The 21,892-nt window shown below is 36.7% G+C and overlaps 1 protein-coding gene across 1 annotated transcript in view; it reads right to left on the bottom strand.

Annotated features, from left to right (window-relative positions):
* Positions 1-4,997: 4,997 nt before the first annotated feature.
* The window catches only part of LOC127437658 (secretory carrier-associated membrane protein 2-like), a 17,153-nt gene continuing 258 nt past the window's right edge, over positions 4,998-21,892 (bottom strand). The window contains exons 2-9 of the mRNA XM_051692717.1: positions 16,178-16,255; positions 15,833-15,907; positions 14,289-14,403; positions 13,361-13,489; positions 11,154-11,313; positions 9,732-9,833; positions 8,472-8,589; positions 4,998-5,611 (exon numbers count right to left, since the gene is read on the bottom strand). Coding sequence (XP_051548677.1) covers positions 5,477-5,611; positions 8,472-8,589; positions 9,732-9,833; positions 11,154-11,313; positions 13,361-13,489; positions 14,289-14,403; positions 15,833-15,907; positions 16,178-16,255 — 912 coding nt within the window. The 3' untranslated portion in view covers positions 4,998-5,476. The remainder of the gene's footprint in view (positions 5,612-8,471; positions 8,590-9,731; positions 9,834-11,153; positions 11,314-13,360; positions 13,490-14,288; positions 14,404-15,832; positions 15,908-16,177; positions 16,256-21,892) is intronic.

Here is a 21,892-nt window from a genome sequence, read left to right as displayed (position 1 = left end):
TATGTCATGAGCTTCATGTAAACGCTTTGTCTAAGAGTCATCGTTAGAGAGAAAGTGAGATTTTCTTTCTTCTGTCTATGGAGTTACTGGGCCCTCAATGGCTCGGATGTAACATCCCATCTTTCGTGAGGGATGCCCGTAGCATTACAATTCTGAATATGCGTAAAAAAGCAGATTCTATGAATGCCGCATGGACGTGCTGACAGCTTCTTCTTTTCGTTAAGCTCTGATGTTATGATCTTATTCCAACATACAGTGACATTGATGTTTGGTGCTGCAGAAACTCCTGAAATTGGGACGGTTCGCAAAAGTGAAGTGAATCGTTCCAAAACTCAGAGCCGCCTGATCCTGTTCCCCAGGGTCCGGATTCCTAATTCGGGGCCCCAGAGATTCTTCATGAAGGAGTTTAATGCCAAGTGACTCTCAGATTTTTGTACTTTGAGAGCTATATATATATATACACAACGAACTGCAGATATTTGCTTACGTAAATACTTTGTACACTCCCAAAAAAAAAAGATTTTTATATATTCATGTATTGGTTTGTTTTATATGAATATGACACATCGCTTTGTAAACATTTTCCATGTAAGTTATGATTGCGCAAATGGTTAAATATTCTGCATTGTGTTTTCACCGTGTTGGTTGGCTGACCCTTTCTCCTAAAGAATGAACGAGAGAAAATATCAATGACGATGAACTCTGCCTTGCTCGTGTACTGTTTCTCACGTCATGAATGTCAATGTGGCTGTAACAAGTTCTGCTTATGAATTAAGTTGTTGTTTTTGTTTACAATAACGGAGGAAGATTTAAAAAAGGAAAAAATAAGACACTGAACCATGTTGTATGGGCAGTGTACCGTCAACTGTCATTTGCACTTTTTATATTTTGGATTTGAAATGGATCGCTGATGACATGTGAAATATAAACCTATTTTATGTAACAATGATGTCACAAGTAAACGGCTAGTTTTAAAGACAAATATAACTCTTGGTTTATTTTGTTGTTATACTGTTAAATAGGGTCATATAAGGATTTCGGGTATATTTTGCTGGCAAACATGTCACTTGTATTGATGCTTGTGGCTTTTTTCCTCACTGGTTGTAGAAGCAGGACTTGAAGGTAAGATATTGTGTCAAAACGACTGTTGTCCAGCTCATTACTCAAATTGATTTTCAGCTCATTTGAGTCCTTTAGAAGGATCATATCATTGTCTATGTAATCGCATCATAAGCAGTGCTAGTGTGCAAACATTTTGTCTTGCAATATTAATGGGAGACCCGGGTTCGAGTCCATTTTGGGTCATGTTTCCATCCCTGTCTCTTAACTCTCACATCTTGATTTCTCATCTTTCTCCGACTGTGTTCATCATTAAAAACTGGCAAAATCTGAATTTTGAAGTGGCTGTGTTTTAAAAATAAAAAAAAAATAAATAAAAAAAAGGACGTTAAAAATGCTAAATAAGGACTACAACTACCACAAGCGTGTGAGTGTACGTGCTTGATGAAAGAGAAACCCGTTGTAGTCCTTGTTTAGCAACTTGTTTGCAAGATAGCACAGTGGCCACAAAATTCACGTTTGAGGTATTGACTATGTGTAATTTATGTTCTAGAACAAAACCAGTGGCGTAGCCAGAAACAAGGCTTTGGGTGTGCCAAGGGAAAACTTGGTGTGCGAGAGATGAAGCATATCAATTTCTTTTCAGTTCTAAATTATTTTTTGCCATGTGTTACAATACAGTGACTTTATCAATGGAGTAGGTAAGCCTGTTAATATATCTTAATGTTAGGATTTATATTTAGTCATAAAATTCTATTTAATTATTTCGGAATGGTTAAATATTATTTTCCAAAATAATTTTAGGGAGTATAAGTACGACTGCAAATGTAAATAACCAAAAATTAAAATTAAGCCATTATGAAAATGATAATAACATCAAGTCTGACTTGATGCAAACTAACAAACAGATGGTAAGCAGACCGTTGAATATGCTTTATACATTTTAATGTAATCTTAGAGGAACTGTATTTAATCAGTAATTGAAATATAAAGAAAAATATTTTTGACATCAAGACATTAAGTCTCAGACTTAATGGCGTGAGCCTATAACGTGTTATGAATAAACATCATGAGTAAAGGTGTTACTGTATCTTTTCATGTCTATTCTCCGCATCTGTTGCGAGAGCGTGCTTGTTATCTGAGAAAGCCTCTGTTGCACATTGGGTATTATTATAGTCATTGCAATCGATTATTAAATTCCGTAATCGATGCATCGAAGATTGAGCATTATATCAATGGATTTTTACACCACTACATACTATTATTTATCGTCAAAACAGTTTTTCATTTGGGTGGCATGTGCACACCCTGGCACATCTGTGGCTACGCACCTGAACAAAGTATTTTCAATATGTTAATTACAGACCTTATTTACTCATATACGCAAAACTGGAAAATCCTGAGGAAACCCATGGTTTGAAAATGCTAATGCTCTTCAGGGATTTTGGACTACAACCTGACAGCTCTAAATTACTATAGTAAATGATCATTTTTATAAGGGTTAAACAAGTAGGGTGACAACATTAAATTTATACTTAATAAAAAAACACTGTTTTATATAACTGAATTGAAATATGCTGATATACAGCAGCAACACACTATATATTTTGCTTCAAAAAAGAAGGCAAAGTGACTTTAAAGGAGTAGTTACCCAAAATGGATAATTCTCATCATTTACTCGCCTTTGTCACCTCAAACTCGTATGATTTTCTTCTGCAGACCACAAACAAAGATATTTAAATGGAGATATGATGTATGATTGTCCATCTGATGCAAGTGAATGGTGACCAAATATTCATGCTCCAAAAAAGCACATAAAGGTAATCTATATGACTCCAGAGGTTTAATCCATGCTTTCTGAAGCATGAATCCAATTGATGTCGGGTGGAAACAGACCAAAATATGTTTTTTTTTCCCCCACTATAAATCTTGATATCAGCAGTCTCCTTGACGATCATGATTTCAAGCTCGACTACACTTCCTAGCACCATCTATCTCTCTGCACATGCGTCAAGCACTAGTAAGTGTAATCGAGCTTGAAATCATGATAATGCCTATAGACTGCAATGGCAAGATGTACAGTGAAAAAAGTTATATTTTGGTCTGTTCTCACCCAAAACCGATTGGATCGCTTCAGAAGACATGGATTAAACCACTGGAGTCTTCTTACTTTATGTCCTTTTTTGGAGCTTTTATTATTATTATTATTATTATTATTAGATAATTATAATTTTATATAATTATAATTTTTGGGTGCACTGGCTCCTGTACTAGTTAGTAACTTATAGTTCCTGTGCACTAGTAGCACTCATAGCGAATCATTATGTGAACTAGTTCATTTACATTAACCGTCTGAACGAACCGACTCACTAAAATGATTTGGTTTTCCCAGCGCTACATGAGAGGGGAGAGTGTGAAAAATAATGTGATAAATTTGGCATTTTGTGACGCTTCAGTGATGCTTGTTGGAAAACTATCAAAAAAAAAATAATTAAAATTGTGTCACCATTTTTAGTGAACTACTCCACAACACTGTGTGACGTCAGGACCGGATATTTGTGTGATTTCTGTTCGGAATGTATTTATGGTGTGTTCACATCATGTCGGAATTACCGTAATTACGATCATTTGTAAAAAAGCGTTCATGTCTTCATAGAGCTCGTAATAGAGCGCAACAGTAACCGCCTACTTTTTCATCCGTCTGGGTTCCGGATGTATTTTCCAAGTTCATTTCTTCCATAGACTTTTAATAAAATCCTTCATAAATGAGTTGTGAGCCATGAAACAAACCAGCTCCGAGGTGAATCCCAACATCACGAACTTTGTTTCAAGGCAAAGTAGTATTTGAAATTCGGACATAAAGACAAAGATACAAGGATGTGTACTTACCGTCTTTCATGAGGGCACGGACTACAATCCCATGAAGCATTGCGAATGATCTCATTGAATAAAAAACGATGGTAATGTATAAAACTATTGATTTTAGGTTGTTGATTATAAGTATAGAAAGAATATATTTTATGTTTATTGCAAAATATCCTGATATGTACAAATGTATAAGTAGTTTAAGGGTGAAGGGAAGCTCGATTATGTCATTCACAGTGCGTCATGGGAGCGCGCGGTCGCTCCGAGGCACGTTTCGCGGGTTTCGTTTGACGCTGTTCTCTGATTGGTGAATCTTTCTCTGCTGTATCATGGGTAATGTAGTTGTTTACCGTGAATTCCGCTATCAAACACGATTTTTAAACAATGAAGTTGAGATAACGCAGATGGATGGCTTCAACGGAAGCATACACCATCAATGAACAAACTCGGAGCTCATGTTAGGTCTGTCTTTAAAGGTTTATAAGTTATCGTTGAAAATCAATTCGTCTATGGGATAAATTAAAGGGATTTTTATTTTCGGTACCAGACTGTTGCGCTCTATTGCAGTAATTCCGACATGACGTGAACGCACCATAGACCAGCCAAATGTTTAAGAGCACTTTATATATATATATATATATATATATATATATATATACCATAAAGACAAAATTATTAATCAAAAAATGTAATTGCTCAAAAACTTAAGTACTTATACTGCTTAAAACAATTTTGCAATTATTTTGACAAAATTCTGTAACCCTTTTTAAGTGTCATTGGCTTCTCCTTTGTGTAAGGTGCGACAATTTGTCAACATACATTTCAGGACTGAGAATATGAAGACAACATACGAACTGCAAACCATTTTGCAGGTTTGTTTTGTTTGAAGTGCTAGGATTTTCCCAAATGGCTAAAAAACCACCATGAAGTCAAATCTTGCAATACAAGTTAAACTATTTTGATTTGACTATTTACAATAGCTTAAAAGCCTTATTTCATATACCTAAAAGGACAAAGCTCTATAAAAACTTTAAATTCATCAAACATTTATGCTGCATGAAACAAATCCAATATAAACAAATGAACCTTTAGTAATTATATTATAGCAGAATTGCAATCAACATCTAAACCTTTACTTAAACATGCATTTAAACATAGACTTCATTATCAAGGGAATTGCAAAGGGTTTAATATCCCTCATGGTCATTTTTTAAGGACATCAATTGCTCCTGTACCACCATGGACTATGACTTTATATACAGCGTAACCAAGCTCAAAAAAGTATACAGGAAACCATTACTGCGTACATATAAATATACAAACACATTTCAACTTCATCCCTTCTGTTTCCAAAAAAAAATAAAAGAACCACAAATATTTGAAAACTAGCGCCTCAGTAGTCCAAAGGCCAAATTAAGACCAAGAACCAAAGCAGGTGAACAAGGGCAACGTTGGGGATCGTAGCTGGGCTTTGGGTTCCGTGTGGACCACCAGGACGATGGAGAGGAGGCTGTACGGAGGAGATGTGGGATTCTGGTGGTGCTTTCTGGGTCTAGTTCCTCTGGGTGGCGGTGGCGGCCGCATTGGCTGCAGCACTCTGGAAGGTGCGGTTTGTGAGGACGCCCTGGGAGAATTCCTGCTGTGCCTTCTGGAAGCTGGCACCGGTGTGACGGTAGTGAGAATGAACCTGGAAATAAACACCAGTGATATGGCTCTCAGAACAGTCTTTATCCACAGACTGATACTGATGAGGTTTTAAAATGCATACTAACAGACCTGCATTGAATCTACGGCTACAGATTTCCACAAAGGTTAAATTCAAGTTCAACATGTAGAACATTTTCCACCATTTGCATGTTAATTTATTGAATATTTTGCAGAATAAGATAATAAAAGAGTAGTACTCTCAATTCTGTTTACCATATTTAAACCCATTTTATTTAGAGATCGACCAATATTGTTTTTTAATGACCAATACGATACTGATTATTTTTGTGTTTAAGTGTCTGATAATAGATATGCATAACTGAATTTTAATTCTTATTTTATTTCTGCGTTTAGGCACATAACATGACAACTTTTTTGGCGGGGGGTGGGATTTTTCCACTATTTCTCCCGCTTTGGAATGCCCAATTCCCAATGTGCTTTTAAGTCCTCGTGGTGGCGTAGTGACTCGCCTCAGTCTGGGTGGCGGAGGACGAATCCCAGTTGCCACCGCGTCCGAGACCATCAATCTGTGCATCTTATCACGTGGCTTGTTGAGCGCGTTGCCACGGAGACATAGCGCGTGTGGAGGCTTCACGCCATCCACCATGGCAACCACGCTCAACTCACCACGTGCCCCATTGAGAATGCCCCACATTATAGTGACCACAAGGAGGTTATTATTTAAAATTTCACAACTTAGTCCTGCTGTCCCCATATGAGGACATATATTTTTAGGAAAACTATTTGATCTACACTTTATTTATTTTTTTGCATGTTTATTAGGTGCTACTAGTAACAAATAAAATAAAAATGAAATTAAAAATGCACACAGCAGATGCACTCGCACAATCCACGCATCTTATCACGTGGCTTATTGAGCGCGTTACCTCTGAGACATGAAGACGTGAAGCCTCCACACGCTATTCTCTGCGGCATCCACGCACAACTCACCACGCGCCCCACCGAGAGTGAGAACCACATTATAGCAACCACGAGGAGGTTACCCAATGTGACTCTAACCTCCCTAGCAACCGGGCCAATTTAGTTGCTTAGGAGACCTGGCTGGAGTCACTCAGCACGTCCTGGGATTCAAACTAGCGAGCTAGCGAACTCCAGGGGTGGTAGCCAGCGTATTTTACCACTGAGCTACACAGGCCACCCACAACTTAATATTTTTAACCTCTGGTGAACTGTTTTACAAAACTAATATTGCGCCCAGTCAACAAATAATTAATTTGACTAGTTTTAGTTGCAATATAAACTTGTTCAAAGACCCTTATTGATTCTTATTAATATTTAAAACAGGGGCCTGGGTAGCTCAACGAGTAAAGACGCTGACTACCACCCCTGGAGTCGCGAGTTCGAATCCAGGGTGTGCTGAGTGACTCCAGTCATGTCTCCTAAGCAACCAAATTGGCCCGGTTGCTAGGGAGAGTAGAGTCACATGGGGTAACCTCCTCATGGTCACTATAATGTGGTTCTCATTCTCGGTGGGGCGCGTGGTGAGTTGTGCGTAGATGCCGCAGAGAATAGCGTGAAGCCTCCACACGCACTATGTCTCCGCGGCAATGCGCTCAACAAGCCACGTGATAAGATGCGCGGATTGACGGTCTCAGACGTAGAGGCAATTGAGATTCGTCCTCCGCCACCCAGATCGAGGACTTATTGGGAATTGGGCGTTCCAAATTGGGGAGAAAAGGGAGAAATAAATAAATAAATAAAATGCAAAGCCTTTTGTGTCCAACTTTATTGGTAAACCTGATATTAAAGAACCGATAACCGATTAAGTGGAAACGTGTAAATACCAGTTAAAGATATCGGTCTCTAATTTGATTCTAAAATAATTTCACCCAAAATCAGTTTTAAAAAAAACAAACTGAAGCCTGATCTCCCTTGGGCCTAATACTGACTCGCAGATTAAGTGACCTAAAATGATTTTTTAAATTATTATAATAATTTATTTTAATAAATTAAATTAAAAATAAAGAATTTTAAATTAATAATTGTTTATTTAAAAAAATTAAAGTAACATTACAATAAGGTTCTATTTGTTAACATTAGTTAACATAGCATGAATAACAATTAACTGTTCATCTGCATTTATAATGTGCACTGATCTGTTCAGTTATCATACTATTTTTTGTTAATAATAATTGTTAAATGTCATAATTCATTAACTCAATCAGATGCATGCACATTTTAATATAAAAAAATTGTTACTTAATGTTAACTTTACAATGTTAATGTATAAAACATTTTATGTAAAATTAAATATTATATGTAGAAATTAACATTAACCAATATTAATGAGTGATGTAAATGTTCATTGTTACTTAAAGTTGACTAATGTAGTTAACTAACGTTATCAAATACAACCTTACTGCAGTGTTATCAAAAATGCAAACTTTTAATGTTGAAATGAACAATAACCAATATAAGTGCTGTAAAAACTTCATTCATTGATTTCACTTCGTTCATTGTTATTATATGTTAACTAGTATATAGTTACCAAAAATGGCAACACTTTACAATAAGCTTCTATTCATTAACTTTAGTTAATGAATTAGTTGTTTTGAACTAACAATTACATTTTACAGCATTTATTATCATTATTTATTCATGTTATTTGAAATTGCATTAACTAATGTCAACATATATAAATTTTAAATGTAAAAAAACAACTATTAGTATATGTAGAAATTAACTTGAACCAAGATTAATACAAGCTATAAAAGTGATGTTCTTTGTTAACATTAGTTAACTCAATAGTTAACACAAACTAAAAAATAAAAAAATAAAAATCACAAAGTGATAAATGCATTTGCATTAGAGTTACTTACCATTTTGAGTAAGACAACAGACATCACAGCACACACAGTGAAGAATGCCGCCACCACCATCATAATGGCGCCAACTGCTTTATTTGAGCCAATTGCGTTTATAGCGGCAATCCAGCCGCTGTGAGTAAAGAGATCGCCATTAAACCATGTTCAAATATGCTTCTAAATGAAGTGTTACTTAAAAGGCATTTTAAAATAGTGACTAAGTGCATTACTTTTTTGTTTGTAATTATTTTAGCAATTATTTTCTTTGGTAATTGACAATATATGCACAGATGCAGTCCATTCAATTTAAGTTTTATTTAACCTGGAATATTTGAGTAATGTGTGTATATCAGGAAAGGTAGGCATCACCTGCTTCAAAAGGGAAAATATAAAGAAAGAAAGGGGGTTTAAAGTGAAAGAGGACATACTTTAAACAGGAAGCAAGAGTATTAAAGGAAGTCCAGCAGCAGACAACCGTTAGTGCAGGAAGAGAGACTCGTTAAAGAGAGAGAAGAGAGAACTTAGCGTAAGAAAGCCATCTGTCACAGAGAAAACACACAAACACTCACTCTAGATGATTTAGTTTATGATTATGAGTAGTAAGAAAAATTGAAGCAGGGGTTCTTGAATATGACTGCTGATTTTAAATTAATTTTAAAGGGATAGATCAACCAAAAATGAAAATTCTCTCATCATTTACTCACCCTCATGCCATCCCAGAAGTGTATGACTTTATTTCTTCTGCAGAACACAAACAAAGATTTTTAGAAGAATATCTCAGCTCTGTAGATCCATACAATGCAAGTGAATGGTGACCAGCTCCAAAAAGCACATAAAGGCAGCATAAAAGTAATCCATAAGACTCCAGTGGTTTAATCCATGTCTTCTGACGTGATATGATAGGTGTGGATGAGAAACAGATCAAGTCGTATGGAATATTTTTTATGCTGCCTTTGTGTTTTTTTGGAGCTTCAAAGTTCTGGTCACCATTCACTTGCATTGTATGGCCCAACAGAGCGGAGATATTCTTCTAAAAATCTTCATTTGTGTTCTGCAGAAGAAAGAAAGTCAAACACATCTGGGATGGCATGAGGGCGTGTAAATGATGAGAGAATTTTCATTTTTGGGTGAACTATCCCTTTAAGTTTGAATATAAGAACTGACTGAGTTAGGTCTTAATATTAGTAGTGGGGAAAGGAAGATGTAGCTGTAATGAAATGTGAAAAAACTGCAGAAATCAGACATACTGACTGATGTCTGTGTTATAATGCTCACCTGTTCCCCCATCGAGGGATGCCCACACACTGAATGACAGACACGGCGATTTGAGCGAAGAAAATAAAGAAAAAGAAAAAGAAATTGACGGAACTATCAGACCTGAAAAAGAACAAACAATCATTTCATTGACATGATCATATCGAGCACTCTTCATGAATTGTGACCGAAATCAAAACACATCATTCAGTGTAGATGTTAATAATACATTTTATTTTTTATTATTATGCGAATCACGCATAAATACATTATCATACAGAACATTATGATTTCAGAGGAATCTCCAGAAACATTAAATGTCGGAAATGCCACCAGCGGAAAATTATTAAATTAGATTTAATTTATTACATTAATTAAAATAGTTTAATTAAATATTATGTATTTTATTGTATTTAATTAATGTACTTTCATTTCATGGATTTTGTTGGAAGAACAATGTAGTTCCCAAAATGCTCTAATTTATCCCAAATTTGTCTATCTTTTTTCATTTTTTTATAAATCGTATTAATTTAAAATAATAATATGAAGTTATCAGAAAATAATTTGGTGGACATGCAGTTGTGCTCTATGGCAAAATTATAATATTTAAATTTTTTAGAGAAATATGTCTAATTAATTGAAAAAACAATATATATATTTTTTTATATTAGGTCATAAATGTAATGTAATTTTTTTTTCTTTTTATTGCACACAGAATATAAGAATGACGGTGATGCAGATTTGATAGAAAAACATACAGTATGCAACAAAATTCGAAAGTATCTTTTTTTAATTAGATATTCGAATAGTAATATTCCTGTTTCTTCAATAAGACAAAACGAACATAAATAAAGAAAAAGTTCATATCCACATGTGAATTAGAGATCGACCGATACGGATAACTGCAGTAGTGAGAAAGGCCGATAAACGATGGGCAATACTTTTTAAAATCTATTTTTAGAATGTAAAAAAAAATCCAATTCTTTCCTTAATATGACGGGCACAAAGAATGAGTCCTAAATGAATAAAATCTCAGAAGCAGTTTATTGTTCATCCAAAATCCCCATAAAATAACCATTAAAAAAAATGAAGATTTGGTGCATAAAACAAAAACAAGCCCGAAATACACTGAAGACTTTTATTTTGAAATGAAGAAACTATCGGCACCGATTAAGTGGTAAAACTGATATATCGGTCTATCTCTAATGTGCATGCATACATACATATAAACAATACATATACAGCCATATCACACATACATAAAAATTAGCTATGATATTGAGTTACTGCAATACAAACTTTGTTGCGTTGAAGACAATTCTGTAGAATTTCTTTCAATTGCAACTCTTCCCGTCATTCCAATTCAACTTCCTGTGGCATGTGATTAAAAAGGCAACCCTGCCTAGAGTACATACTAACTTGTGTTCCAGAAGAGAGACTCACCTGAAGGCTTTATAGACAGGTCTGTACCAACAGAGGAACGAGCAGGGGGTGAACAGAATGAACCAGAGGATGGAGAGGCCAAAGTCCACCCCTGCTTCTGCATTAGTGGTGAAATCCGCCAAACACGCCAGAACATTCAGGAACAGCGTCACACAATGCCCTAAACACAGACAGAGACACAGAATATAATATATAAACCTCACGTCAAACAAGAGCAACAAATGACACAAAGGTAGTGCATGAAACATGAAATCAAAATTGACGATTGACTTTCTAAGTAGGCTACATGTTCCCAAAGACATATTAAAGTCATAAAGAATATTCAAAGGTTTTTTTTTTTTCTTCTCCAACTCAGAAATGACTCTTCTGTTCTGCTAATGTAACAAAGCCCATGTGGACGGGGCAAATAATATTAACCAATAATATCACAGCCTCACATGTCGGATCCAATGAAATCCTGGTGTGTAAAATTACAGAATGCATTACCAAACATTCCCAATCCATTTTACTTCCATAATCTAATATATTTCAAAGGGAAACTGTATATAAATCATAGATTTTTATATTCAATGAGAAAAATATTTTAAAAAAGTAATCTCAGGGGCCTGGGTAGCTCAGCGAGTATTGACGCTGACTGTCACCCCTGGAGTTGCGAGTTTGAATCCAGGGTGTGCTGAGTGACTCCAGCCAGGTCTCCTAAGCAACCAAATTGGCCCAGTTGCTAGGGAGGGTAGAGTCACATGGGGTAACCTCCTCGTGGTTGCTATAATGTGGTTCTCGCTCTCGGTGGGGCGTGTGGTGAGTTGTACGTGGATGCCGCGGAGAATAGCGTGAAGCCTCCACACGCTACATCTCTGTGGTAACGCGCTCAACAAGCGCGGATTGATGGTCTCAGATGTGGAGGCAACTGAGATTCATCCTCCACCACCCGGATTGAGGCGAGTCACTACGCCACCACGAGGACTTAGAGCGCATTGGGAATTGGGCATTCCAAATTGGGGTGAAAAATGGGAGGGAAAAAAGAAATAAATAAATAATAATAATAATCTCACGAAATCTGTTGAGAAAATGTCCTGGTCACATTTAACCCCCAAATCGATGCAAAAAAACATGAATTCATTTTTTGTATAAAGAAAATAAAGCCCAAATTTAGGACCATTATGATTTTTTGAATTGTGGCATTATTTCAGGACACGTAAGCACATATTACCCCCAAATTCTCATTACCATAACAGGTCTGGAAGTTTTACTTTTACTATTCTCAATGTTTTCAATGATGATTCGCATTACCATAACAGTCTCTTTTTTTTACGGTATTACCATTAAAAAAAGATGCTGTTGTACAATGAATTTGAAGGGAGTACTACAGTGATGCATACCTACTTAATTTAAATAATAAATTTTTTCCTACATTGCGGTAATGGGAATATCATCATGACCATTTTTGTTTCGTGTTGCAGTAATGAGACTGGGCGGTAAAATGTGCATAACTGTCATAATGTCACAGTGTAAAAAATATTAAAGGAATATTCTGGGTTCAATACAAGTAAAGCTCTATCGACAGCATTTGTGACATAATGTTGATTACCACAAAAATACATTTTTACTTTCCCCTCTTTTTCTTTAAAAAAAAAAAAAAAGCAAAAATCGAGGTTACAGTGAGACACTTACAATGGAAGTCAATGGGGCCAGTCAGTAAACATTAAAATACTCACTGTTTCAAAAGTATAGCCACAAGATGTAAATAATGTGTGTGTTAACATGATTTTAGTGTCATAAAATCACTTACTAACCTTTTCTGTGTAAAGTTATTTCCAAGTTTACAACTTTGTTGCCACGACGATGTAATGTCAACAAACCCTTAAAACCCTAAAATGTAAAATTTACAATTTAAACAACTTTACCACTCAAATAATACATAAGCTGTAACAGAAGAATTAATGTAAGTGCTTTTATAAAATTATAAGCTTCACATTTTTGCCTTTAAATCCTCCAAAAACTGACCCCATTGACTTCCATTGTAAGTGCCTCACTGTAACCTCCATTTCTGCTTTTTTTAAAGAAGTCTAAGGAGTCTAAATTATTTTTTGTGGTAGTCAACATTACACCACAAATGCTGTCGAATGAGCTTAACTTTTATTGAACCCAGAATATAAAGACATATATTTTTTGCATGTCTGAAAGTCGACGAGGCCTCTTAAACTCACACATCCATAGGTAATAGATCATTTTGCAGAGTCTCTGATGCTCTGGTGGGATCTCCTCGGAGAAGTCCTGGTAGAAGCACGGCTTGATGGGAAACATTTTGGGTAGAGGAGGCCAGTTGTTCTGTTTGCCTGAGGAGAGGTAAAACAGACATCTGTATCACAACTCCCACAATCCTTAACAGGAACAAGCAATTAACAAAAAGATTCTGTAATGCATCACTTCTGCATTGATTTATGCAACTGCAGCAGTGTAGATGTGTATTTTGTTTCTCCCCAATTTGGAATGCCCTAAGTCCTCGTGGTGGCGTAGTGACTCGCCTCAATCCGGGTGGTGGAGGACGAATCCCAGTTGCTTCCACATCTGAGACCGTCAATCCGCGTATCTTATCACGTGTGTTGTTGAGCGCGTTACCGCGGAGACATAGCGCGTGTGGAGGCTTCACACTAATCTCCGCGGCATCCACGCACAACTCACCACGCACCCCACCGTGAGCGAGAACCACATTATAGCGACCACGAGGAGGTTACCCCATGTGACTCTACCCTCCCTAGCAACCGGGCCAATTTGGTTGCTTAGAAGACCTGGCTGGAGTCACTCAGCACACCCTGAGATTCAAACTCGCGACTCCAGGGGTGGTAGTCAGTGTCAATGCTCCCTGAGCTACCCAGTTCTCTCTACATAATATTTTTAAAAATAGTATGTGAAACAATATGTAGTGTATAACGATCAACGATTCAAACAGTAGTATGTTTGGGTTAGTTATCATCTCGGTAATAAATACATTCAATTTACATTTTTAATAACATTTTGTGTGCAAATGTTTGCATACTTCAGTTTGCAATATTTCAGTGATATCTGATAGGTAATAGAAATGTTTGAATGCCATTGAGAACACACCCTCAGTGTGTGTGTGTGTGTGTGTGTTACCTGTAGGAGCTCCTCTGTTCTGTAGTTCTTGTTCTCGTCGATCTAGTTCGGCTGCTTTCCTCTCCAGCTCCTCCTGCTGTCTGATCAGATTTGCTTGCGCAGCTGCAGCTGTAGCCTGCGCAGACAGACACAGGTCTGATAAAAACATTTTAAAGGTATAGTTCACATAAAAATTACTTTCTTCTATGGAAGACAAAAGGTGAGTTTTTGAAGAATGTCCTGGCTGCTCTTTTTCATACAATGAATGTGAATGGTGACTGGGGCTGTCAAGTTTCAAAATGTCAAAAAAAAAAAAAAAGCATCATAAAAGTAGTTCATATGATTTGTGTATTATATTCCAAGCATTCTAAAGCCATATGATAACTTTTAAGGACCAGACTGAAATGTATGCATAAATGCTTTGTTTACTGTTAACAGCTGAGACCGGATCACTGAATCAATGAGTTGAATTCAAGAACCAGATCAGTTCGATTCGGGAACAAATCATTCAACTGTTCTGTGAACTGGACGATGTGGCGGAATGATCCACCCCTCTGGCTCATCATCGTCGCCCCGCCTCTTAGGGCCGCCCTTCATCCAGTCTCACAACGGGAGTTTGGCAGGAGAGCGAGAAGAGGTGCATAATTAATAAGCCTCATTTGGTCAGCGGTGAATGAAGCACACCTGATGGGGATAATGCTTCATCACCGCTGTCTTTAAAACGCAGTGCGCACCTCTTCTTGGGGACCCGGCTTCAAATCTCCATGTGTGCACACACTGGCATCCTCGCACGGCCAGGACCAGAGCTGGGAGGGATCGGATGAGTGGACGCGCTGCCGGACCCGTTCTTCGGACCCCTGGGTGCCGTAATGAGTCGCCGGTGGTGAACTGCTCACATTGCCGCCGACGGGCTAGATGCCGGGCCGCCTTCTCCTCACGCTTGCCGTGGGCCTGGTAAGACAGCCCGCCAGTGACGCCGCCGCCCCACACGCCGTGGACTTTGGAGGGGAGCGTGAGCGGCCGACTGACCCAGCCCGCGCCTGGGCTTTCCTATGAACACTACCCCACCCCTTTCATGGAGCCCCGTTCACCGCGAGGATGCCAGATTCCCCCTTGGACACTTTATTACCCCTTTTGGACATTTTTACGTTTATTATTGTTTCCAATAAATGCCTCTCCGAAGCTTGACGCCACACCCACAGTGTGTGTCTCTTGCTCACCCTGCCACAACAAACAGAAAACACTGAAAAGAATGATTTGTTTACGAATCAGAGCTCTAACATGAACCCGCCAAGGATAGTCTGTACGACTTTCAAGATTATCAGTTCATAATGACAAATCTATCGTATGGCTTCAGAAGACTTGCAATACATTGCACGAGTCATTTGGACCACTTTGAGGGTGTTTTTTTTTTTTGTCATTTTGGACAAATATTTCACAGCCCCATTCTCTGTTCTTATCCAGAATATGGAAAAAAGCAGCCATGAAATGGCTGTGTTCCACAGAAGAAAGAAAGTCAAATGGGTTTGATTCATTTTTGGGTGCGTGTATGTGTGTGATCAGACCTGTGGACTGGGGTCAGCTGATGGCTGCAGTACAGCAGATTGAGATGGAGTGGTTGAAGCTGGGATGGTGGTTCCCTGTAGAGAAACACATCATGAAAATAACACGACATTAAAACATTACATTACTTCAGACTGAACCTAAAATGTTTATATCATTGTGCTACAACAGTGAACTAAGTGAACCAGTTCCTGCAACATTTCTTAATCTTCATGTAAATCATGGGCTAAAATTATTTATAAAAGCAATCATTTTGGGTCTAAATTCTGACTGGATGAGCCAAATAGCCAATAAACGCTGGGTAGATGATGCTTTCAATACAGAGCTGTTGTGTCTGTTATACTTACAGAGTTGCCATCAGGGAACGGACTGAAATGTTCAATGCGATCAATTCCAGAATTAGTCACCTGAGTCACAGAAGGATCCTGAAAGAGATGGAGACACATATTTATGTATTATTAGTATTAATGAACAATATTTTTCAATAATAATAATTTACTAAATCACATTAAACAATTACTTATGTGATATGACATAATATTAAAGGAGCAATATGTAACATTGACATCAAGTGTTTAAAATGGGTACTGCAGTCCAAATATTGGAGAGAGTTGTCTCCCCCGCCCCCTCCTCCCCAGACTCGAAGCTCACATGGGTTGCCAGGTTGAGGACACGCAACAGGAACAAGCAAACTGACAGTGGCAAGCGACGAGCCTTACGCTGTAAGTTGATCAGCTAATGTATTCGTTTGCAATGTTTTTATTGTTTGCAAATTATAAACCAGCTCATGTGGATTTTTTATATCTCTGTCAATGTTAGCTAGATGTATTGCTAGCTTCCATAGCTGCAGTGTGCTGTGTTTGCCTGCTAACTTGTTTCAAATCTGGCAACCCGGGGTGTCGAAATACTATTGGGAAATGGACAGTGGGCGGGATCACACAGGCCAAAATACAAACAGAAATTCCGGCCTGGAACGGGCATTTCAAAGCTACTGGCCGTAGCATTGTTTTCGGAGAAGCCAGTATTTCAACTAAGCATGTTTCCTAAATCGTTTAGTACAGTAAATATATTACATATTTCACCTTTAATTATTATTATAATATATTGTTATTTATTATTAATTCATGAACTCCACCAAAACACTTAAATTTGATGGGGTTAAAAAAAGGTCTGATTTAATAATATTAATTAAATTATTATTATAAATTGTTATTAATTGTTAAAAAATTATTCATAAATAATAGATGATTATTTATTACTATTTCATGGACTCCTCCAAAACACTTAAATTAGATGGGGTAAAAAGGTCTGATTTAATAATATTAAATTATTATAATAAATTGCTAATAATTAATATACAATATTCATAATAAAAGATTATTATTTATTATAATTTCATGGACTCCTCCAAAACACTTCAATTAGACAGGGTTAAAAAAAGTTCACATTTTACAACATTAATTATTATAAAATACTACTAATTATTATCAATTATTAATAATTAATATAATATTTTTCCAGGGACTCCTCCAAAACACTTAAATTAGATTGGGTTGAAAACAAAAAAGTCAGATTTAATCATATTAATTAAATAATTACTATAAATTACTATTAATTATTTTACATTATTAATAATAGTACATTATTGTTTATTTTTATTTTATGGATGGTGTATGGATGATGTCAGACAATTAAAACACACCAATGCAGCGTATGTAAGTCACGCATGAATGTGTCATGTGGCGTCATTAATAGGGATGCACCGATACCACTTTTCCTCTTCTGATATCGGATCGGAAATCTCAGTATCGGCCGATACCGATCCCAAGCCGATACCAGTGCTGTTTTTTTTTGCATAATCAGAATATCTTTACATTATTGTGTGGAACTAACTGGGAGTACTCTTTAATATGTAAAGAAACACAAACCCCTAACTACACAATATTTCAATATAAATGAATAGTTTATTAAGAAACACTTTATTATTTACTAGTTTACTGGATAATGTAGCAGCAAAATTAACATTAATTCCAGTCTTCAAGTCTTCAGCTGAACTTGCATCTGGACTTTAAAGATCAGATCTCTTTTTTGTTCAGTTTAGTTGTAAGACATCAGTCCACTTTTCATTCACACAGTTATTTTTTGGAACCCATTCAACTTAAATATTGTTATGATGACAATAATAATGATTAATGAATAATTTTAATTTTAAATACAACAGTAATATATTTAAATCGTGCACTTTTTAAACCCTCACGCTTTTATTTTGACATTCTGAACTCTCCAGGAAGTCCTGTATGTGTCTGTTTGTAGGCAAGTTCACAGTAGTTTAATTCACTTCTTATTCAAATTCTGGTCAAATGCTCCTCCGGTGCCGTTCCAAATGCATATTATAAGTGAACCGAACTATTGAGCATCTACATCTGAGATGCTGTTCTTGAGTAGCGCTCAAATATTGCGCACCGCTGTGAAGGCTAAAAAAAATAGCCGTGAGTGCATCACCAGCCTGTGTGCGAGTTTGTGTCAACAGAGCAGCACCATTCACTAACACGCTGGCGCTGCACATACTATATATTTACTTAATAAACACAGCCTTTTGTGATTCACAGAGCTATCGCACGTCTTCAAGTGTCTTTGAATAAAATGCACGAGTCATATGAACTGCTTTAATGGTGTTTTAATGGTTCTTTTATGTCATTTTTGGAGCTTGACAGTAACGAACATGACTAACGGATTTGGATCGGGCTCGTCGGACCGATACCCGATCCGTCTAAAATCTTCAGTATCGGAGCCGATACCGATCCAGGTATCAGATCGGTGCATCCCTAGTAATATTGTCCATTAGTTTATGATTTAAAACCACATCAGTCAGATACGGATCTGTGTCAGAGCAGGAGATATATTTGTTTTCTCAGGTCAAATAAGGATAAGATCACAGGATAATAAAACAGTTTGTCCAAAGTGCATATAGATATACAGTATCTCTTCTGCTGCTGCTATATGAATCAGTGTTTGCAGTATTCATTAATCGTCTTACATTAAATGAGACCCTCGGGGAACAACTGTGATATTTAACCAATGTGGTGCAAAAACACAATGGACAGGATGAACTTCCTCTAAAAGAGTCATATCAACCCAAAGTATCATAATCTTTTCCCTCAGGTCCATTTATAATGTTTGATGAAGCATTATGAGCCAAAATTAACAGACAAAGTGGACATTCTCAATAAGCATTTTAATGGACAAAGATTTGGATACGGCCATGAGTGCAAGATGATGTCATCAATACTTTTAGCCCATTTTCCCAGAAAAGAAAGGCTGTAAATTTGATCTCAAAGTTACTAGAGCTGCTCAGGTTGTAGACTGGAGAAAACAAAAAAAAACACAGAAAAAAAAAAATGCAACCTGATAGAGAACAGCATTTTAAAGCCGTAGGTTCCCTCAGGAATTTCTTTCAATAGGTTTTTAGAATAGAAGGTTTTCACGATATGAGTACAGTGAGGTCTGTGGTTAACTTTGTCTGATTGTCGTACAAGTGTAACATTACAAGTCTGTAATGTTGTTGGTTCAAGGATTTTATGAAATCCGCATGGGAAAAATTAATGGCAAAAATCCTTCTGGAACCATGATGGCTGAAAAAAATGGTCAGGCACTGTTGCACTCTCAAAATATATAATATATAATCATAAAATATCAAAGAGTATATTAAAATAACCAATAACTGAGTTTAACGGTGTCTTTGCCCATTACACACCTGCTCTTATTCCCACAGACTTCAAACAAGAGAAAGAGACGATTGAATCCTCTATGAGAAACCCTGCAGATTTTCTCCTTTTGCATGTGAATGTGGGTTAATAAGGTTATAAAATCAACATTACCCTACAGAGTTTAATTCAAGTGTAACACTTGAAGACAGGGACTCTCTAAAATTGATTTAAAATATACTTTTGAAGAATTCCATGCAAGTTTACATTGATAATCTGAATCAGATCTCAGAGAATAAAACCGATACAAATATCACGTGTCCTTCAACCTCTGCTCGCATATCTAAACCTTTTCCTACAGATTCCTTATCAGCAAATCAAACTACGGTACAACTGGCATATTAACACTTTAGGTAAATACCATGCTGCCACATCCACGTGAGATCTACATAGCTTCCATATCTCCAATAAAATAGCAACACAGATGTCAACAAAGAAGCCATGTCAATCAAATCTAGTTTCCCTATAGACCGTCTTAGGGGGTTATAATAACAAATCACAAGTAAAAGTACAAAACACAAGGAATCATTCTCTGAGGAATGTTTGCTTTGTCCACAATTCAATATTTTGCTGTTAATGGTGGAGTAAATAGATGAAAATGACATCAAAACCACTCAGACAATGAAAAGACAAAAATATGTCAGACTCCAAAGTCACTGCAATGTTACAGCAGAGCAAATGCAAGCCTTGTGTCTGCATATCAAAGGAGCAGGTACACCTGCAATGTCATGTAACACTTTATAATAACTTTCATTAGCATTACTACAACATATAACGTTCAATAAATCATTAGTCGAGGTACATTCCAATAGTCAGAAATGTCATAAAACTTGGATTCATATATTTGTAGGTAGTTTAACTTGAAATTTTGATAATCAAGACAGTGGTATCCTGCAGTGTTTTATATTTCAACAGCAGCTTTTCTAATTATTGAATACATTTAACAGCCTATTTCAATTGAGATGCAGCAAGAGATATAAACGATTTAAAAGAAACTTACATTTGTCACACTGCAGGATCATTTTAATTAACTGGAAATAAACACAATTAATATTTTTTATAATTTACACAAGAACATATCTATCTATCTATTATATACACACATACAGGTATATATAAAACATTATAATAATTCACCAAAGTGACATTCAACTGATCACACAGTATAGTCAGGACATTACTGATGTAAAAAACAGCACCATCACTATTTGAAAAAAGTCATTTTTGATCAAATCTAGACAGCAGCCATCACGATAATGATAAATGATGATGATAAATTGATCATTTGGTACTAGAAAATCACTTGCCATTATATCAAACACAGCTGAAAGCTATTTGGATCATTAAATGAAGCTTAACATTGTCTTTGTGTTTGTTTTTGAGTTGCCACAGTATGCAATAGACTGGCATGTCTTAAGGTCAATATTAGGTCAAAAATGGCAAAAAAAAGAAACAGCTTTCATCCAAAGGTGTACATTACAGTCTTCAAAGACAAAGGACAACTGGCTCTAACAAGGACAGAAAGAGATGTGGAAGACCAGATGTACAACTAAACAAGAGGATAAGTACATCAGAGTCTCTAGTTTGAGAAATAGACGCCTCACATGTCCTCAGCTGACAGCTTCATTGAATTCTACCCGCTCAACACCAGTTTCATGTACAACAGTAAAGAGAAGACTCAGGGGTGCAGGCCTTATGGGAAGAATTGCAAAGAAAAAGACAAGACAGACACATCTATGGCAAGTGCTACAAGAAGTGTGGGGTGAAATGTCACCTGAGTATCTGGACAAACTGACAGCTAGAAAGCATATGAATAACTGACCTCTTAAGGATTATATAATGTTTGTTAATTACTTAAATTATTTAGTGTTCCTAGAAACATAAGGTGCAATAATAATGTCAACTCTGTATGTCTTGCAAATGTATTTAGAAACAAGAGGCTTTGCTGGTGCAGTTCAATTTGTGCCATGTGGCCACTAGTGTAGAAAGGAGTTGATGTGCAAAGGAAACGCAGAGGTGATCAAAGACGCAGAGTCACTGGTTTACAGACAGGAAACATTAGGCATTATATTAACACAGTTACATTGTATAGTTACACTGTTGCACTGTTACGGAGTTTCACTGATACACTGTGACATTAAAGAGTCAATAGAGCACGAGAGGAGTGGCGCTCTGGCCTTCAGTGACTGACTCCAAGCCTGCGCAGATCCACACCCTTTTTCAGAGAAAAATAATACACAATAAAACTGGATCAGAGATCATGACACCACAACAGCCGAGCCGACTCGATATGCCCCG

This window comes from Myxocyprinus asiaticus, chromosome 48 (assembly GCF_019703515.2).
Source record: "Myxocyprinus asiaticus isolate MX2 ecotype Aquarium Trade chromosome 48, UBuf_Myxa_2, whole genome shotgun sequence".
Taxonomy (NCBI): Eukaryota; Metazoa; Chordata; class Actinopteri; order Cypriniformes; family Catostomidae; genus Myxocyprinus; species Myxocyprinus asiaticus.
The sequence above is the reverse complement of the archived record's forward strand: the minus strand, read 5'-3'. Positions and strand labels throughout refer to the sequence as shown.